The sequence below is a fragment of the Crinia signifera genome, chromosome 5 (genome assembly GCF_055691185.1).
Source record: "Crinia signifera chromosome 5, ASM5569118v1, whole genome shotgun sequence".
In the NCBI taxonomy this organism is placed as follows: Eukaryota; Metazoa; Chordata; class Amphibia; order Anura; family Myobatrachidae; genus Crinia; species Crinia signifera.
Genome location: NC_139221.1, coordinates 121,105,605 through 121,123,883, shown reverse-complemented (window position 1 = coordinate 121,123,883; position 18,279 = coordinate 121,105,605). Strand labels below are relative to the sequence as shown.

Here is an 18,279-nt window from a genome sequence, read left to right as displayed (position 1 = left end):
CATGCTACCGCTATGCGCGCCAAGCCTCTCTCTCGTGCCGTCTTTCACGCCGGGACTATTTCCGGCTTAGCGTAGCTGTTGTTAGCCGCGCTCACGTATCAAGCCTCAGTTTGAACTGCGATTTGCGTGTCACGCCTCAGAGTCGGCGGATAGTAGCCATTACACTCTTGTTGTCTAGGCAACTAGATGTTTATAACGCTGGTTCATTCAGATATCAATCTCTGCACGGGCGCTGTACTCCTGGCAGCACCTCACAACTTTAAAGTATCAAGGTACTATCACTGCTGATAATAATAATAATAATAATAATAATAATAATAATAATAATAATAATAATATTAAAAGAGCAATCTCAGCTTAGTTATACAACTATAAATTAAGAATGTTAAATTATTTATTTAGATTTTTGCTATTTAGAGTAACTTGTGTTTTGTATACACGTGTGTGTGTCTATCAATGTCTGATTTTTTTTGCAAATCAAAAATTTAAAATATATACTACCTAATAAATCAGTGACATTTTCAGTTCTTTGTGGTACTCCTAAACTATTATTTTTCTCAACATGTGGTGTGTAAATAAAACTGTGGGTAACCACATTCCCAATTGCACTACATTATCACCTTAATTTACTTCCCTTACATCACACTGTAGTGTATATACACGTACTGTACATAGCGCACTGACTTGGCCTTTAGCTCATACAAGCCGACATGATAGAAACTCCACAAACCACAGTAGTGTAGAATTTGTTTCTTTCCCTTCACAGTGTAATTCATTGACTTTCCGTGGTGTAAAATCAATCTGTTCTGTTTATATGGCATAAACAACAAGAGTTTCACAGGCATGAGGCAAACCATATGTGGAGGTGTTTAGAAAGGCACAACAGGGAATACATGAAGCATCTGCACCTTTAGTGTTTCCATGTCAAATCACAGGTGTGTTGTAAAAAAAAGGTTATAGTTTTTATTGAAGAATAACATTATTGTTGTTCTCTTTACTAGTATTAACCCTTTACAATGATACAAGTTAAAAAAAATGTAATATGAAGAACAAGTTCAATATCTGATCAACACTGGCATTTAAGAATATATAATTTCCATTAACATGGAGATTTATAATGTAAAATGACATTGTTGTGGTTACAGGTTATTGCAAAGTTTTAACAGCAAAAGACATTGGCCCTTATTCAGATCTGATCGCAGTTCAAATGTGTTCTCAAAATGGGCAAAACCATGTGCACTGCAGGTGTGGCAGATGTAACATGTATAGAGAGAGTTAGATTTGTGTGAGTTATTTTTTTTCTATGCAGGGTAAATACTGGCTGCATTATTTATACACTGCAATTTAGATTTCAGTTTGAACCCACCCAAATTTAACTCTCTCTGCACATGTTACATCTGCCCCACCTGCAGTGCTCATGGTTTTGCCCATTTTGAGAACAAATTTGTACTGCGATCAGATTTGCATAAGGGCCATTGTGTAGATCAGTTTTTGGAAAGAGTTAACTACTGTAATACATATTTATTTCCACTGAATTTTCTAGAATGCCAGTTTACACTTCAGGGGGAATCCAATCAGCCACGAGGTTTGGAGTGAGGCTCTGGGTTTCATGTCCAACAACAAAATGGTCTTTCTCTGTGCTGTAAGCCCTGGGATAATGGGATAACTAAAAATGTTGTGCCCCAGTGTCAAAAAGATTTCTGATTTCCCCATACATTAATTGAAATTTCTACTAACATACTTGTTGCCAGGGGTTTCAAGCTCAAGTTTTTTATGGTTGTTGCCAGGGGTTTCATGCTCATTGGCAGGGGTTTCATGCATGCCGGTGGTGGCAGAATTTCTGAAATCCTTGAGGGTTACAACGTACTTGCTGTGCTCCCTGACAAACACTGCAGGTGCAATGGGACCTCTAGCATCTGTTTCTTCCTGGGCAGCAGACACTTTTGTAGCGACTTTTTCAGCAGGTTTTAATGAGGATAGCCAGACCACATGGAATCTGCATAATAAAGGTGCTGGCACCCATAAACTGCCACTTGGTCTGCGGGTGCTATTGCTATATCACTGGTTAACGTGTGGTAATTTCTTTATTCTGCAGAATAGGAAGACGCATTAAAACTTAGTGGGGGTCTTTATTGCAGACTTTTCCTGTGTAAAAAGATCCACCTTTGTGGTATAAGTTTGCAGTAAACCCCTTTGAATAAAACACAGTATACCTTGGGGAATACTGGATTCCACCATAAATGTGCATTACAATTAAGGTTTGGTTTGGGGTGTATTTTTAAATATCATAATTTAGTGCTAACCCCATGTTTGGCCAGGGTTTATACACATCAACCCTCATGTATACCTAACATGTCAAGTTTTGAGGATTTCTTCCCGTGGAAGCAGGTGGAATACTTATTAAAATATGAGTGAGTATGTAATAACTAATATATTACAGGCCACATGACAGACCAAATTACTCCTTTGAAAGTGAAAGCAATTTTTGTAGGGATACTGCTCTGTTTCAATCTTGCTGGCTATGGATAGTGGGAGCTGTGAAGACAGAGATTGTATTGGTGGGGTGGAGAGTTTGTGGGCTAAACACTGTCACAGCTCAAAGTGAAAGTACAATGCAGAAGCCGTCATTCTGACCATCTTTTAACTAGTTATAAAATAGAAAAATCATACATATTTAGTAATACTGTAGATTGCTTAAAACAGCTGTTTTTTGGGTTATACATTTGTAACTTCTCCTTTAAAGAGCAGACTTGGCATCTAATTACATTACCAAATACACATATATTAGGATCTTCGGTACTTATGTAGTAACTGGGCTGCCGATTTCTAAATCAAGTCTGATCGGGAGATCGCATCGCATCGCATGCGACCATGCGATTCGATGCGATGCGATGCGATGCGATGACCCGATTTTTCCATAGGAATCAATGTTAAAATGGACTGAGTCCATTTTAACATGGAATTCAATGGGAAAAATGGGTCCTTTTCATACCCCTACTATCCAAGTGGGCATGGAGTTGGATATAAACCTGTGGCGAGCGTAGCGAGCCACCGAGCCCGAAGCGTGGCGAGCGAAGCGAGCCCCGCGAGGGGACGAATACCGTCCCCTCGCGGGGCTCGCTTCGCTCGCCACGCTTCGGGCTCGGTGGCTCGCTACGCTCGCCACAGGTTTATATCCAACTCCATGCCCACTTGGATAGTAGGGGTATGAAAAGGACCCATTTTTCCATAGGAATCATTTTAACATTGATTCCTATGGAAAAATCGGGTCATCGCATCCGATATCGGATGCGATGCGATGCGATGCGATATCGCATCGCATCGCATCTGATTGTATGCCTTAACTTAAGGCATACAATCAAAAAATCGGCAGCCCAGTTACTACATAAGTACCGGATCTTCTAACTCACATAGAAGTGATATAAAGCAACCTTCATAGTTTTTAGGTAGGAGGTAGGAGTATTTTTAGGTAGGAGTATCTGCCATTCTGGGTTGAAATCTTTCTAAACTTCTGCTAGGACAGGGGTGGCCAACCCACGGCTCTCGAGCCACGTGCGGCTCTCCCCGTTGCCCGGCGATGCGGCTATTTCTGGAAGGCAGCACCCTTAGAGCTGCGCCACCACTATCCTTAGCTTGAGGTGTAGCCGAGTAGCAAGGCAGCGCTACCCCTGCAGATTCCGCTTCAATTCTCCCCACTTCCACCTCTCCTGCAGGAGCAGGAGTAGCAGCCCTCCCTCCTTTATGATGCCAGCGTGCTCCCCCGACGTCGCGGACCATCATTCATGGCGCAACAACAGTGCGAACAATATTTGAAATGTCTGCTGGAAGGGACACCAGGAGGGGAGCAGGAGCGCGCTCTGCACTGCGCTCTTCTCCTCTCCCCATAGAAGCAGCTGCACCGCTCTCTGTCTCTACCTGCAGCAGCAGCAGCAGCGAAGGCTGGGCTGACCCTCATCTAAAAATTTACAGTAAGTGGCACTTTTTGGGGCATTGATTAAGGGGCACTACTAGTGGCAGTATGTGGGGGTATTATGTATCACATAATGTGTGGCATGTGTAAGGGGCATTACGGTGTGCAGCATCATGTGTAAGGGGCATTACGGGGTTCAGCATCATGTGTAAGGGGCATTACAGTGTGCAGCATCATGTGTAAGGGGCATTACAGTGTGCAGCATCATGTATAAGGGGCATTATGATGTGCAGTGTAATGGGCAATTCAGTGTGCAGCATCATGTGTAATGTGTACTATGGTGCGCTGCATCATGTGTAATGGGTACTATGGTGTGCGGCATCATGTGTAATTGGTACTATGGTGTGCGGCTTACTTCCAGATAGACCATGTCCCTTTTTTGGCACGTGCGCCTTCGGTGCATGCATGTTGTTGGCTCTTTAGCTTGACTACAGATATTTTTCGGCTCTTTACCTCTGACCGGTTGGCCACCCCTGTGCTAGGACAATGTACATTACCCTCTGTTCAGAAGAGAACTCTTAGGGTTTCAAATCCCTTGCAGTGTTGGTGAAACATGGTTCAGGGCAGCTTGGGGACAGATGCCTGCAACTGTAGTAACTGATAGTTATGTCTATGGCACCAGCTCTGCCGTTTAGAAATTCTAGTCGAAATGCACTCAATTATTTAACTTTTTTGCATTTTTATACTTTGTATTCATGTACCTGGTTTGCTATTTGGTATCCAGAAAGCTCACGGACAATCTCTATGCCTACATTATATGGTTGACATGCATATGGTCAACATGGTCTAAAGATCAACACAAACAAAAGCTCTATGTGGCTTTGGTTGACACGTGAAAGGTTTTTTATTTCTTGAACTTCATACATTACAATCCACATACACTCCAACTGGGAATGGTAGAGTGCGCTGAGCGCAGCATTAGGGGAGCAAGGCACCCTGCCTGAAGCATGGTGAGTGAAACGAGCCATGCGGGGGGATGTGGTACAGTAATTTGGGGTCCATGTGCTTAAGCGTCGACATTGAAACTAAATTGTTATGTCGACCTTTTCAAATATCGACCTTTTCTGTGTTGAACCTTTGCATGTGTTGAGTTTTTCCAGTGTTGACTGTTTGCGTGTCAACTTTTAGGGTCAACAAAGACATTATCGACCTGTTATACCACATCCATGCTATTTTATGAATACACTTAATTATTATTTATTTCAGATATTCTACAGCAGTCTAATGCACAGATTCATACCTACAGACACATTACAATAACTATGTGTGTGAATTCTTATCTTACATTTTGTTCACTATTAATATTATCCATGTTGTTTAGCTGTAAATGCTACTATCCCTAAATTACTGAACTATTGGTTATGGGTTATAGGGTCAACATAACTTACAGATGGAGCCGCTGTCATCAGAGTGACTCCCAAAGCAATTATCGCCATGCATGGTCCTGTGCTGTCCACCACAATGGGGACCGCATGCACGAGATTCACCAGCTATACAGATATGGTGCACTGGCAGAAATGAAGAGAGTGGCCCCATCTGTATATCGACAGTCACTAGTGGTCATTGGGTTGACACAAGCATTAGGTCGAAATTATAAATGTCAAATTTTGAGTTCACATGAGTTTCATGGTTTTGTTGGGTGTCAATGTTGACTTAAAGTGACATGGTCACCATATGAGTGTACCACAATCGTTCGCCATGCTTCGGGCATGGTCCTCGCTACACGCTGGGCACACTATTATATTCTTACTCTATCCTCACTTGGATAGTAAAGTATGGAAAAAACACCTTTTTTTAAAAAAAATTGTGAAAAACCCATGTCAACCTTTTTCATGTCGCCCGAATGACCATCTTGACCAATCTATTTCAGGTGTCGACCTAGTTACTGTCGACCTATAGTGGTAAACCTAATGACTGTCAACGTAATGCTTGTAGACCTAGAGACCTCCTCCCCTTCAACTACTACAGTATATGTAGAAAACTACTAAACAAAATGTGTCATTAATATGCAAGAAAGCATTATAGTTTTGAAACATAAATATTACAGGTACTGTCCATAGCTAAAGCACAACTGTAAAAGTACATAAAAAAGAACAAGCATGAAAATATGGTACATGCAATTAGTTTTTTTTTTTTTTTGTGATAAAACAAGCTAATTAAGATTGTATGTTATCATTGACCAGAGCTTTGGAAATAAGCACAAAGCAACATTTATGCAAGGAAGCAAATGCAATCTCGCAGAATTAAAGAGCCTTAGAATTATTTGTGCTGTTTAAATGTGCAGTGAAGGAATTGCATTAGGAAATGAGGCAATCATCCAGAACTCTTCATTTCTTCAGTTACTTAATTAGAAAATGAGTTCAGTCTAAGAAAGGGAAAAGATTAGTGCTGTGTGGTGAAATTGCTAAATGTATTTTCAATGTGAATGGATTTGGGGTGAATTTATATATTTTTATTTTTGATAAACTCTCCCACAATAGGATATCATTCACAATGAAAAAGATAAATTCCACAAAAAAGTTCTGAATTATTAATGATTAAAAACACTCTGGGTTCAATGATGGATTTTTAGCAAATTAGACATATATATATATGGTCTAGGAAATTGCGCTAATATTGGTCTTTCGACCAGCTGCAACTCTGGAACGACTCTCCTGTTAGTGAGAGACAATAGAACAGAATACACAAAGAGGGGGTGTCCAGAGTGCCTCTTGTAGTACCACCTAGCCACAAACTCGTTGCATCGAATAGGTGTGATCCAACAACCACTTGTATTGACTCCGAAGAGTTATTCACAAACTTGGAAATTACAACAAAGACCTCGATCATAAAAGCAATTGCTTTTATGATCGAGGTCTTCACGTACATGTACACTGTGCTTTATGTAAGCTGTTTGATAAAAGCTGAAAGGCTGAAACGTCACAAACTACACTGGTTGTGTAATTGTCATCTATTTACCTTGGTCCCGAGTGCCGCACGTATCTAAGCCTATGTATCGAGTCCTGCCATGGCAGGCCCCACGGTGAGGGCACCGGGCATAGTTCATTGATTGGAAGCAAGTGCCAGCATCCGTCAGTTGTTATATATTTATATATAAATGTGATTTATGATTTATATGTCAGTTATGTAATGATGCACTTATCGTGTTCTTATTAAGTGCTGCTTTTTTCTATTTTTCCTTTGTGTACATTTGGGGAGAACGGACTACTCTCCCTAGCTGCTGTTCTTTTAGGAGACAATCAGGATAGGTGCCTGGGAATAGCATGTGTTATTAATGTTTTATTCCGACAGTCAGAACATTTCCAACAGTCTGAATAAAAGCCAATCTAACGTCAATTCAACTGTCAGTATTCATTGTCCCTACAGTCGAAATACATGTAGATTGTCGAAATACATGTACATTTGGTGGATATCGGCTGCAGATTGTACAATCCAGCATCAATTTTTGACAGTCTTCAATGCGGTTGGAAATGGCCGCATTGAATAGATGTGTGCCGATATTTCCGGCTGTTAGATATATCGGCACATATTAACCTTTTGAGTGCCAGGTGAATTGGTCAAAATTGGTGTGAAAATTGCCAATCAAACCTTTTTATTCATCATAATGTCCTGTAATGTTTACCCTGTTTAGGAAATATAATATTTTTTACAGAACATTTTTTATTTGAATTTATATAACAAATGTGATCAACGCTGGCAATTTCAGCAGATATTCTCACAGAGATGTTGGCACTCAAAGGGTTAAATCCCCCCCCCCCCCATAGTAGTGAAATTGGGTCTTACTTAAATGTTAACTTTTTAAATCTATCTTCTGTTCTTGCATAAAAAGTATAGTACTATATTGTAATATAATAGTTATGTTGAGCTGTCACACAAATAAAATGTTTCTGAATATACAGTAAGTGTAAACTCATCTTACCAAACAGAAAATCGATATTTCTCTAATTCATCCAAATAAGAAGTACTGGTGGAACACTTTTCTATAAACTTTTCAGCAGCCGGTTCAGCTTTTGATGACATGTGAAGATTCTGCTTTGGTGAATCCGTTTGTCTTTTCTGCATTAAAAAAAAATATCAGGAACAGAAAATACGAAATTGACACAAAATTAGACTATCATTTTGCATGCAAACAATTCTTATGTATAGAATGCAGATAAACAGTGTTTGTACTATTTTAGGTCCATTTGCTTACATTTGTAAAATGTCTGGATTAGTTTTATAAGGCCCTTCTCCATCATCTCCTTCCATAGCACACTGCCTGTCATCAGTGGTCTTACTGTGTTTGTTCACCGATATATACATACATTCATAGTACATACCCAATGTATGCAATAGTACTGAATTGATCCCCACCTTTGACTCATGTTAGATTTAGTGAGTTGCTCTACCCATTGTTTGATATTTACAGTATACTATAGCAACCGGTGCAAGTATGGTGTACAATTGAGAAATTGCCACTTGTATACTTTACTGCTTGACCACCCTGAGAATAAGGGCCTGATTCTGGTTCACTCTCAAAAGTAAATTCTCTCTCTAATAGATAAAACCATGTGCACTGCAGATGGGGCAGATGTAACATACAGATGGGGCATGACTCATCTTTGCAGGGGATGGTGATGGCGATGCCAACCGACATCCCCCGCCAGCCGCCATCTGTATAGCGAGAAGGGGACGCTCGCACTCGAGAGGCGCGCGCGTCCCACTTCGAGAGCTTCCCCCGGGTTACCGCCGGCTTGTCGGCGGTCACCCGTGGTCCCCGCCGCCTGCCTGCACCCTCCCCCTAACCCTGTCCGTCTCCCTGAAGCGGAGACGGACAGGGTTCCCGTCGCCCCGCCGACGGAGATTGAGATTGAGCATGCGCGTCTCAGTCAGATGCGAGCCGGGCTGCTGGCGGATCGTCAGCGGTGACGTTCTGGCGATTCACCAGCAAAGAAGAGCCCGGCCCCATATGTATGCAGAGAGAGTTAGATTTGGGTGTTATTTTGTTTCTGTGCAGAGTAAATACTGGCTGCTTTATTTTTACACTGCAATATAGATTTCAGTTTGAAGTACAAACCCCATCTGAATCTAACCCTCTCTGCACATGTTATATCTGCAAACCCTGCAGTACACATGGTTTTGAACCATAATCAGGCCCCAAGTTAGAAAGCAAGGGCTATGCTGGGAGTCAAAGAGTGAGGGGGGGGGGGGGGGGGCTGAGACACACATTTAGAGGCTGAGAGACATTGAGTGAGAGGGAAGCTAAGAGAAACTGAGGGGGATGCTTAGAGAAACAGGGAGGATGGTAAGACTGAGCGATACAGTGGTATGGTGTGGCTGAGAGGCACAGCAGGATAGCGTGGATGAGAAATAAGGTGGGATAGCATAACTGATAGAAGGATTACTTCATTGATAGACACAGGGGGATGATTGAGTGGCTGAGAGACACAGGATGATATTGTAGCTGAGAGACACTTAAGGGTGATGTGGCTGAGAGACACTGCAGGATCATGTCGCCGAAAGACACAGAGGACTAGTGCAAGTGAGGGAGGGTGTAGCTGAAAGACACAAGGGGATGGTGTGGCTGAGACCACAGGTGAATGGTGTAAATAAGAGACACAGGGTGGATTGTTTGGCTGAAAGACACATGGGAATGTTGTCTCTGAGATTCACAGGATGATGGTCATTTAAAATGTTTTTTTTTATTTTTTTAGGTTTACTTTGTATACAACTAAATACAGTTTTGGCTGTTTTTTAACATTGTGTCTTTTTATCAATATGTTTTTATGTTAGTAAATTAATAATTTTTGGTGTAGGAGTATTTTTCCGTGTTCAGAAAGGCTTTAAAAATGTGGTACAAGATTCTGGTAATATTTTATTATATTTTGATTGCCTGTTTATATAACATCGATCATCTTTAGCATATGCTTTTAATCTAAATGTACACATTCTTTGGTACTCTTTACTTATCACGGCGCCCATCGCGGGCATTGAATGCACTAAAAAATCGGGTGCGACGCGACCGACGCGATGGCCGCGATTTCCCATAGGGAACAATGTTAAATGTTTTAATTGACCCGATTTTCCTGTTCAATGCCTCAATTGACCCGATTTTTCCATAGGAAACAATGTTAAATGGCCCACAGAGGCCAAATAGCCACCCTTAAGTGTGAAATGGCCCCCACAATTGTTAACGTCACCCCACGATCAACGTGAACCCGAAGCGTGGCGAGCGCAGCAAGCCCGCGAGGGGCGGCGGTACGCGTCCTACGACCTTTTCATACCCCCACTATCCACTTCGGCGTGGAGTTGAGAATATAATAGTGTGGCGAGCGCAGCGAGCCACCGAGCCCGAAGCGTGGCGAGTGCAGCGTGCCCCGCGAGGGGACGCGGTTACCTGTGAAGCCCGCGAAGGGACGCGTTTACCTGTGAAGGTATCCGCGTCCGCTCGCCACGCTTCGGGCTCGGTGGCTCGCTGCGCTCGCCACACTATTCTATTCTCAACTCCACGCCGCAGTGGATAGTGGGGGTATGAAAAGGTCGTACGACGCATACCGCCTCCGCTCGCCACGCTTCGGGTTGACGTTGATCGTGGGGTGGCGTTAACAATTGTGGGGGCCATTTCACACTTCAGGGTGCCTATTTGGCCTCTGTGGGCCATTTAACATTGTTTCCTATGGAAAAATCGGGTCAATTGAGGCATTGAACATGAAAATCGGGTCAATTGAGAAATTTAACATTGTTCCCTATGGGAAATCGCGGGCATCGCGTCGGTCGCGTCGCACCCGATTTTTAGTGCATTCAATGCCCCCGATGCCCGCCATTTTTTTACCTGCGATGCCCACGATCAAAATCGTGGGCGCCGTGCTAGGTAAAGAGTACCCATTCTTTATACTTTAGGCAGATGAGTAGCAACAAATTCTTAAAATGATGCTCTCTAATAAAAAATTTCCTGCCTGGTCACCTTGTTTATCACTCTCCACTTTATCAATTTTTGAAGCTTGATACATCTGGCCCTAAGTCTTGATCTCAGTGAGTGATAATTTTGGATAAATGTGCACTGTTTATAAAATAATTAGTAAATTATGTGTCACTGATATTAGATTTTCCCATGATTATTGGTTATAAAAAGCAGATTACATTCATTGCTACCCATCAGAATGGTAGGGCATGAAATTGAGGAATAGAGGAAATACTATATTTGTAATAATTATTATATTTATATAAACCTGCAATATGGAACTGTCCCAGCATTCAATCACTTTAATTTTGTATCCTTTAAATAACATCCTAAATAGATATATTCATACAAATGCATACCAAATTGTATAATTCCATACTGCATATATTACTGCAGTATGTTACATATCAAACAGTTATTATATATTGTTTAATAAAATTGATGTTGCTAGCAACTCAGAGATACCTGCCGCCAACAGCCCCACCCCATGACAACAACAAGTCCTTAACTGCCCTGGTTTGTATCCAAAATACTGTTTGACAAGCCTCCAACTTCAAACTTATTCTAAGCTCTCATGTCCTGGGTACTCTCATCCTTCCTATGGACACACTGCTTAAAGAGACATGGCAATGGCATACTGGGGAGTGACTGCACCTCAATGCAACGCACAATCTCTCCTCAAGGCACCCCTGCCTCTAAACATGGATCATCAGCACTAGATAGACAGAACATTACATTAAGGGGGTCATTCTGGTTCACTCGCACAGGTAAATTCACTCTCAGATGGACAAAACCATATGCACTGCAGGTGGGGGCTGATGTAACATGTGCAGAGAGAGTTAGATTTGGGTGTTATTTTTAGAGATGAACGGGTCCGGTCCCCGAGATCCGTCAGATCCGAATCTCAGGATCCGGGTCAGGATCCGAGGCGGCTCGGGAGTTCCCGCCTCAATTCCGGACCGAAAACGAGGCAAAACGTCATCATCGTCGGATTCTCGGGGGAGCGGGATCTTATAAAAGTCGCAAGCGCACCCCGCCATCTTCACTCCAATCTTGGAGAGGGAAGAGGGTGGTTGGGAAGCTCCGTGTGCCCTGTGCTGTGCTCCGTGCCATGCTGTGCTGTGCTACGTGACCTGCCCTGTGCCCTCACTGCCCTGTGCTCCGTGCACTGTGTTGTAGACTTGTATTGAGTGAGAGTTAGTGACTGTTTATAGGCCTGAGCCCTGTAGTGTGATTTAACTAACTAGGTGCTGCAGTGCTCACACGCAGGGGCTGCAGTGTCCACTGTCCAGGGGCTGTCCTGTGGCCCGTGCCCTGTTGTGATTTATTTAGCCCTGAGCCCTGTGTTGTGTGATTTAACTAACTCAGTGCTGCAGTGCTCACACGCAGGTGCTGCAGTGCGGCTGAGTAGTACACTGTGTACAGAGGCTGCAGTAATACAAGGGGCTGTGTCCAGTGTGACGGCCTATATCCATTGTCCAGTGTCACTAGTCACGACATATATCCTGTGTCCAGTGTGACGACATATATCCTGTGTCCAGTGTGACGACACATATCCTGTGTCCAGTGTGACGACATATATCCAGTGTCCAGTGTGAGGACATATATCCAGTGTCCAGTGTGACAGATATATCCATTGTCCAGTGTGACGACATATATCCTGTGTCCAGTGTGACGACATATAGCCAGTGTCCAGTGTGACATCTAACCATTGTGTGACGGCATATATCCAGTGTCCAGCGTGACATATATCCATTGTCCAGTGTGACGACATATATCCTGTGTCCAGCGTGAAATATATCCATTGTCCAGTGTGACGACATATATCCTGTGTCCAGTGTGCCTACATATATCCAGTGTCCAGTGTGACTACATATATCCAGTGTCCAGTGTGACGACATATATCCAGTGTCCAGTGTGACGACATATATCCAGTGTCCAGTGTGACGACATATATCCAGTGTCCAGTGTGACGACATATATCCAGTGTCCAGTGTGACATATATCCATTGTCCAGTGTGACGACACATATCCTGTGTCCCGTGTGACTACATATATCCAGTGTCCAGTGTGACTACATATGTCCAGTGTGACATATATCCAGTGTCCAATGTGATGACATATATCCTGTGTCCAGTGTGACGATTTATGTCCAGTTTCCAGTGTGACATATATCCTGTGTCCAGTGTGACGACATATATCCAGTGTCCAGTGTGATGACATATATCCAGTGTCCAGTGTGACGACATATATCCAGTGTCCAGTGTGACTACATATATCCATTGTCCAGTGTGACATATATCCATTGTCCAGTGTGACGACATATATCCAGTGTCCAGTGTGACATATATCCATTGTCCAGTGTGACAACATATATCCTGTGTCCCGTGTGACTACATATATCCAGTGTCCAGTGTGACTACATATGTCCAGTGTGACATATATCCAGTGTCCAGTGTGATGACATATATCCTGTGTCCCGTGTGACTACATATATCCAGTGTCCAGTGTGACTACATATGTCCAGTGTGACATATATCCAGTGTCCAGTGTGATGACATATATCCTGTGTCCAGTGTGACGACTTATATCCAGTTTCCAGTGTGACATATATCCTGTATCCAGTGTGACTACATATATCCAGTGTCCAGTGTGACAACATATATCCAGTGTCCAGTGTGACGACATATATCCAGTGTCCAGTGTGACGACATATATCCAGTGTCCAGTGTGACGACATATATCCAGTTTCCAGTGTGACATATATCCAGTGTCCAGTGTGACAACATATATCCAGTGTCCAGTGTGACATATCCTGTGTCCAGTGTGATGACATATATCCTGTGTCCAGTGTGACGACATATATCCATTGTCCAGTGTGATGATATATATCCTGTGTCCAGTGTGACGACATATATCCAGTGTCCAGTGTGACATATATCCATTGTCCAGTGTGACTACATATATCCAGTGTCCAGTGTGACATGTAACCATTGTGTGATGGCATATATCCTGTGTCCAGCGTGACATATATCCATTGTCCAGTGTGATGACATATATCCTGTGTCCAGTATGACGACTTATATCCAGTGTCCAGTGTGACGAAATATTTCTAGTGTCCAGTGTGACGACATATATCCAGTGTCCAGTGTGACGACATATATCCAGTGTCCAGTGTGACGGCATATATATCTAGTGTCCAGTGTGACGGACTATATCCAGTGTCTAGTGTGACAGCATATATCCAGTTTCCAGTGTAACGGGCTGTGTCCAGGGGCAGTGTCCAGTGACCAGGGGCAGTGTCCAGTGTCACAGGCTGTGTCCAGTGTAAAAAATAAGAAAAATAAATAAAAGTATTTTTGGAGGATGATGGAGGAGGAAATAGTGGGAGATCAGCAACCTGATAGAAGTACTGAAGCTGCGACCACCAGTCAGATTCATGATGGCAAGGCCGATGGTCAAAGGCCTAGAGGCCATGTAAAAGCAAAGCAGAAATCTCATTTTACAACGGTCCATAAAAAAAAAATTAAATCACGTGCGGAGTAAAATAAAATTGGCAATATGCCGTTCAGCACACGCAGTGGGAAGGAAAGGATACGGCCTTGGCCTTTGTTTCTGACTGATGGTACAGCGTCTCAGAAGAATGATGGTAGCCCTTCTGCTACTACAAAAAAAAAGAATGAAAGTTTTTAAGACAAAGGCGAGTTCACAAGTGTCACAAATCCCAGAGGAGAGTCTATTGTAGCTTTCACATCACATAAAACATTTTGAAACGTTTTGAAAAACTGTAATTTTAAATGGTATTTTAAACTGGTCTAGTGTTCATATTGCAGCAGATTACCATTTAAAAATACAGTTTAAGTACCATTCACATCACCAGCCAAGCCGTTTAACCTCTGAACACGATTCTACCCACAGCTTATTTCCTGGTTCAGGGAAGGGACACAAGACAAGGGACAGCCTATCACAGTGCTCTAACCTTTATTTTTTACTAAATACCATTTCAGTGCCATTCAGACAGCACAAAAAACGGCTCTGAATTGGCTTTAAAACGGGTAGGACTCTGCTTTTTAAACGTGTTGAAATACCAGTTAACTTTAAATGGTATTTCAACTATGACACTTTCACACTGCAGCCTTAAACGTTTTAAAAGGCAAAAAAACGGCAATATACCAGTTTAAAAGTGTGATGTGAAAGCTACATAAGTGTGTCCGCGGATGCCATATGTGAGCCGGACCTTTCAAATACTGTTCATGAAGAGGAGGTTAGGTTCATTCCACCATTTGCGTGCCCTCTGCAAGTGTGTACAAGAGCATCCACAGTCAAGATGCTGACCTGGTTATTGAGGATGCTTCTGAGGAATTGGATGAGGATGTGGATTCTGTTGGTGAAGCTGGCACACAGAGGGATGCGGATGATGACGATGTTGAGGATGATGTTGTTTGTTTTAAGGCACAGACGGAGACAGTTGTTGTCCGGGGTATGGAAAAGCCCATTGTCATGCCAGGGCAAAAGACCAAAAAATCCACCTCTTATGTATGGAATTATTTCTACCCAAATCCGGACAACAACTGTCAAGCCGTGTGTAGCGTTTGTAAAGCTATTGTAAGTAGAGGTAAGGACGTGCAGCACCTTGGGACCTCCTCACTGTTACATCATTTGCAGCGCATCCATCAGAAGTTTTTGTCAAAAGAAACAAAAATGTAGCAGCCTGCCCAGCATCACCGTCCTGCTCCCCTTTCTCTGTTAAATCCAAGGGCCTGCAATCCTCATGGACATCCATGGTCTCATCCATTCCTATCGTACTTATTTTTTGGATGGGATGTCCCGGATGGATGGCTGGGTGGCAGGGCCCCAGCAATTCTTTTACTTGGACCTCTTTCTGCGTCATTTGTTGGCTGTTTGTAGCGTCCTGATTTTTTACCTCTTTGATGGATGAATGGTGGGGAGATGGGTGATTTCTCTCCCCACATCATCCATTATGGATGAAAATATGTCCTCATGGACATCCATGGTCTCATCCATTCCTATCGTACTTCTTTTTTGGATGGGATGTCCAGGATGGATGGCTGGGTGGGATAGCCCCAGCAAATCTTTTTCTTGCACCTCTTTCTGCATCATTTGTTGGCTGTTTGTAGCGTCCAGATTTTTTACCTCTTTGATGGATGAATGGTGGGGAGATGGGTGATTTCTCTCCCCACATCATCCATTATGGATGAAAATATGTCCTCATGGACATCCATGGTCTCATCCATTCCTATCGTACTTCTTTTTTGGATGGGATGTCCCGGATGGATGGCTGGGTGGCAGGGCCCCAGCAATTCTTTTACTTGCACCTCTTTCTGCGTCATTTGTTGGCTCTTTGTAGCATCATAAATTTTAAATATTTAATGGATGAATGGTGGGGAGATGGGTGATTTCTCTCTCCACATCATCCATTATGGATGAAAATATGTCCTCCTGGACATCCATGGTCTTATCCATTCCTATCGTACTTCTTTTTTGGATGGGATGTCCCGGATGGATGGCTGGGTGGGAGGGCCCCAGCAAATCTTTTTCTTGCACCTCTTTCTGCATCATTTGTTGGCTGTTTGTAGCGTCCAGATTTTTTACCTCTTTGATGGATGAATGGTGGGGAGATGGGTGATTTCTCTCTCCACATCATCCATTATGGATGAAAATATGTCCTCATGGACATCCATGGTCTCATCCATTCTTATCGTACTTCTTTTTTTGGATGGGATGTCCCGGATGGATGGCTAGGTGGGAGAGCCCCAGCAAATCTTTTTCTTGCTCTTTTTTTTCATCTTTTTTTGGCTCTTTGGAGCAATAAATATTTTTTTGGGATATGATGGATGAATGGTGGGGAGAGAAAGTCCAAACAGCTGGGGATGGTCATCCAATTAGACCAAGTGTGCGGCTTCGGGAGGGACACACGTGAAGTTGTGAAGTGGTGAGGGAGGTAAAGGAACACACGCCTAGCCAGTCATATCAAACGAATTAACCTTAGCGGTAAATTGGGTGACAGATGTCGCAAACTGATAGACCTCACAACCTAGATAGGGGTCTATAAGGGAAGACTAGATAGGGATCTCCAAACCAGGGGTCCTAGAGAGGTGGAGGAACTTGGTTATCTGCCACCAATTACCCCCCTCCCCTCCACCCATTAGGTGATGGATAAGGCGGCAACTGGTAATGTTTCCAGAGTTCATCAACCTGATCACGACAGATAGGGGTCTTATTAGATTTTAAACTGATCAGAACAGATAAACACTTGCCGCAGGTTAGAAGTCAGTCTCTGCACAGACCGGCGGCTGCGCAGGAAACTCATACAGGGGAAATTGGGCCAACTACAGTAAATGAAAACAATTTTGTGAGCTGTGAAGTGATCAAAATTGACTAGAAATGAGTGGAAACTAATGTTATTGAGCTTAATAACACTTTAGGGGCAAAAACAGGCCCAAATTCTGTTATTTTAGCAATTTTTAGCATTTTTCCAAAAAAATCCAGATCCAAAACCAAAACCAAAACCTGCAAGGGCGGTTTTGCCAAAACCAATCCAGATCCAAAACACGAAGGGAGATCCAGATCCAAAACCAAAACCCGAAAATTGCCCGCCGCTCATCTCTAGTTATTTTGTTTTTGTGAGGGTAAATACTGGCTGCTTTATTTTTACCCCCCCAAATCTAACTCTCTCTTCAAATGTTACAGTACATTAGCCCCATCTGCAGTTCATATGGTTTTTCCATCTAAGAGTGAATTTGTCTTTGCGAGTGAACCAGAATAACCCCTAAATGAAACACAAAAGCTGTTTGAAGAGGCCGTAAAGATGTGGACAGAAGTAGCATCTGGGGGCAATGTTTTCTTCTTATGAAATAGATGTTATACACATAATACAACTTACTACTTAATTTTATTAATCCATTTATTATGGTTACTAAACATTGGCTCACTAACATAGTTGGCACCCATGGTGGGTCATTTATTTGGTACTCCCATTATGCCCCAGTACCCTTCCCAATATGCCCCACAGTGTGCCCTTGTATGCTACACATTACCCCCTAGTACTCATCTTCTGTGATTGTGTCCCTTGAATATTTTTAGTTCTGTGTGCATACAGGGTAGAGCAGCTCCTGTGTCGCCTGACCAGCGTCATGAATGTGATATGCCAGGTGACACAGATGAGGCAGTTCTCTCTGATCTGTATAAACTGTGCATACAAAACATTGAGCTAAGGCAAACACAGGGTCAGACCTACCCTCATCAAGAGAGGTGGAGACCCATGTGCAGTCTCCATCTGGGCTCCCTCCTCTCTAGCCAGCAGAGCAATAGCCTGTGGGTACTAGTGTCATTAGGATTGCCTAGTGAT

At 42.9% G+C, this 18,279-nt stretch overlaps 1 protein-coding gene across 1 annotated transcript in view; it reads right to left on the bottom strand.

Annotated features, from left to right (window-relative positions):
- The window catches only part of LOC146005725 (uncharacterized), a 286,436-nt gene that overhangs the window by 113,503 nt on the left and 154,654 nt on the right, over positions 1 to 18,279 (bottom strand). Inside the window, exon 19 of the mRNA XM_083145153.1 lies at positions 7,890 to 8,026. Coding sequence (XP_083001279.1) covers positions 7,890 to 8,026 — 137 coding nt within the window. The remainder of the gene's footprint in view (positions 1 to 7,889; positions 8,027 to 18,279) is intronic.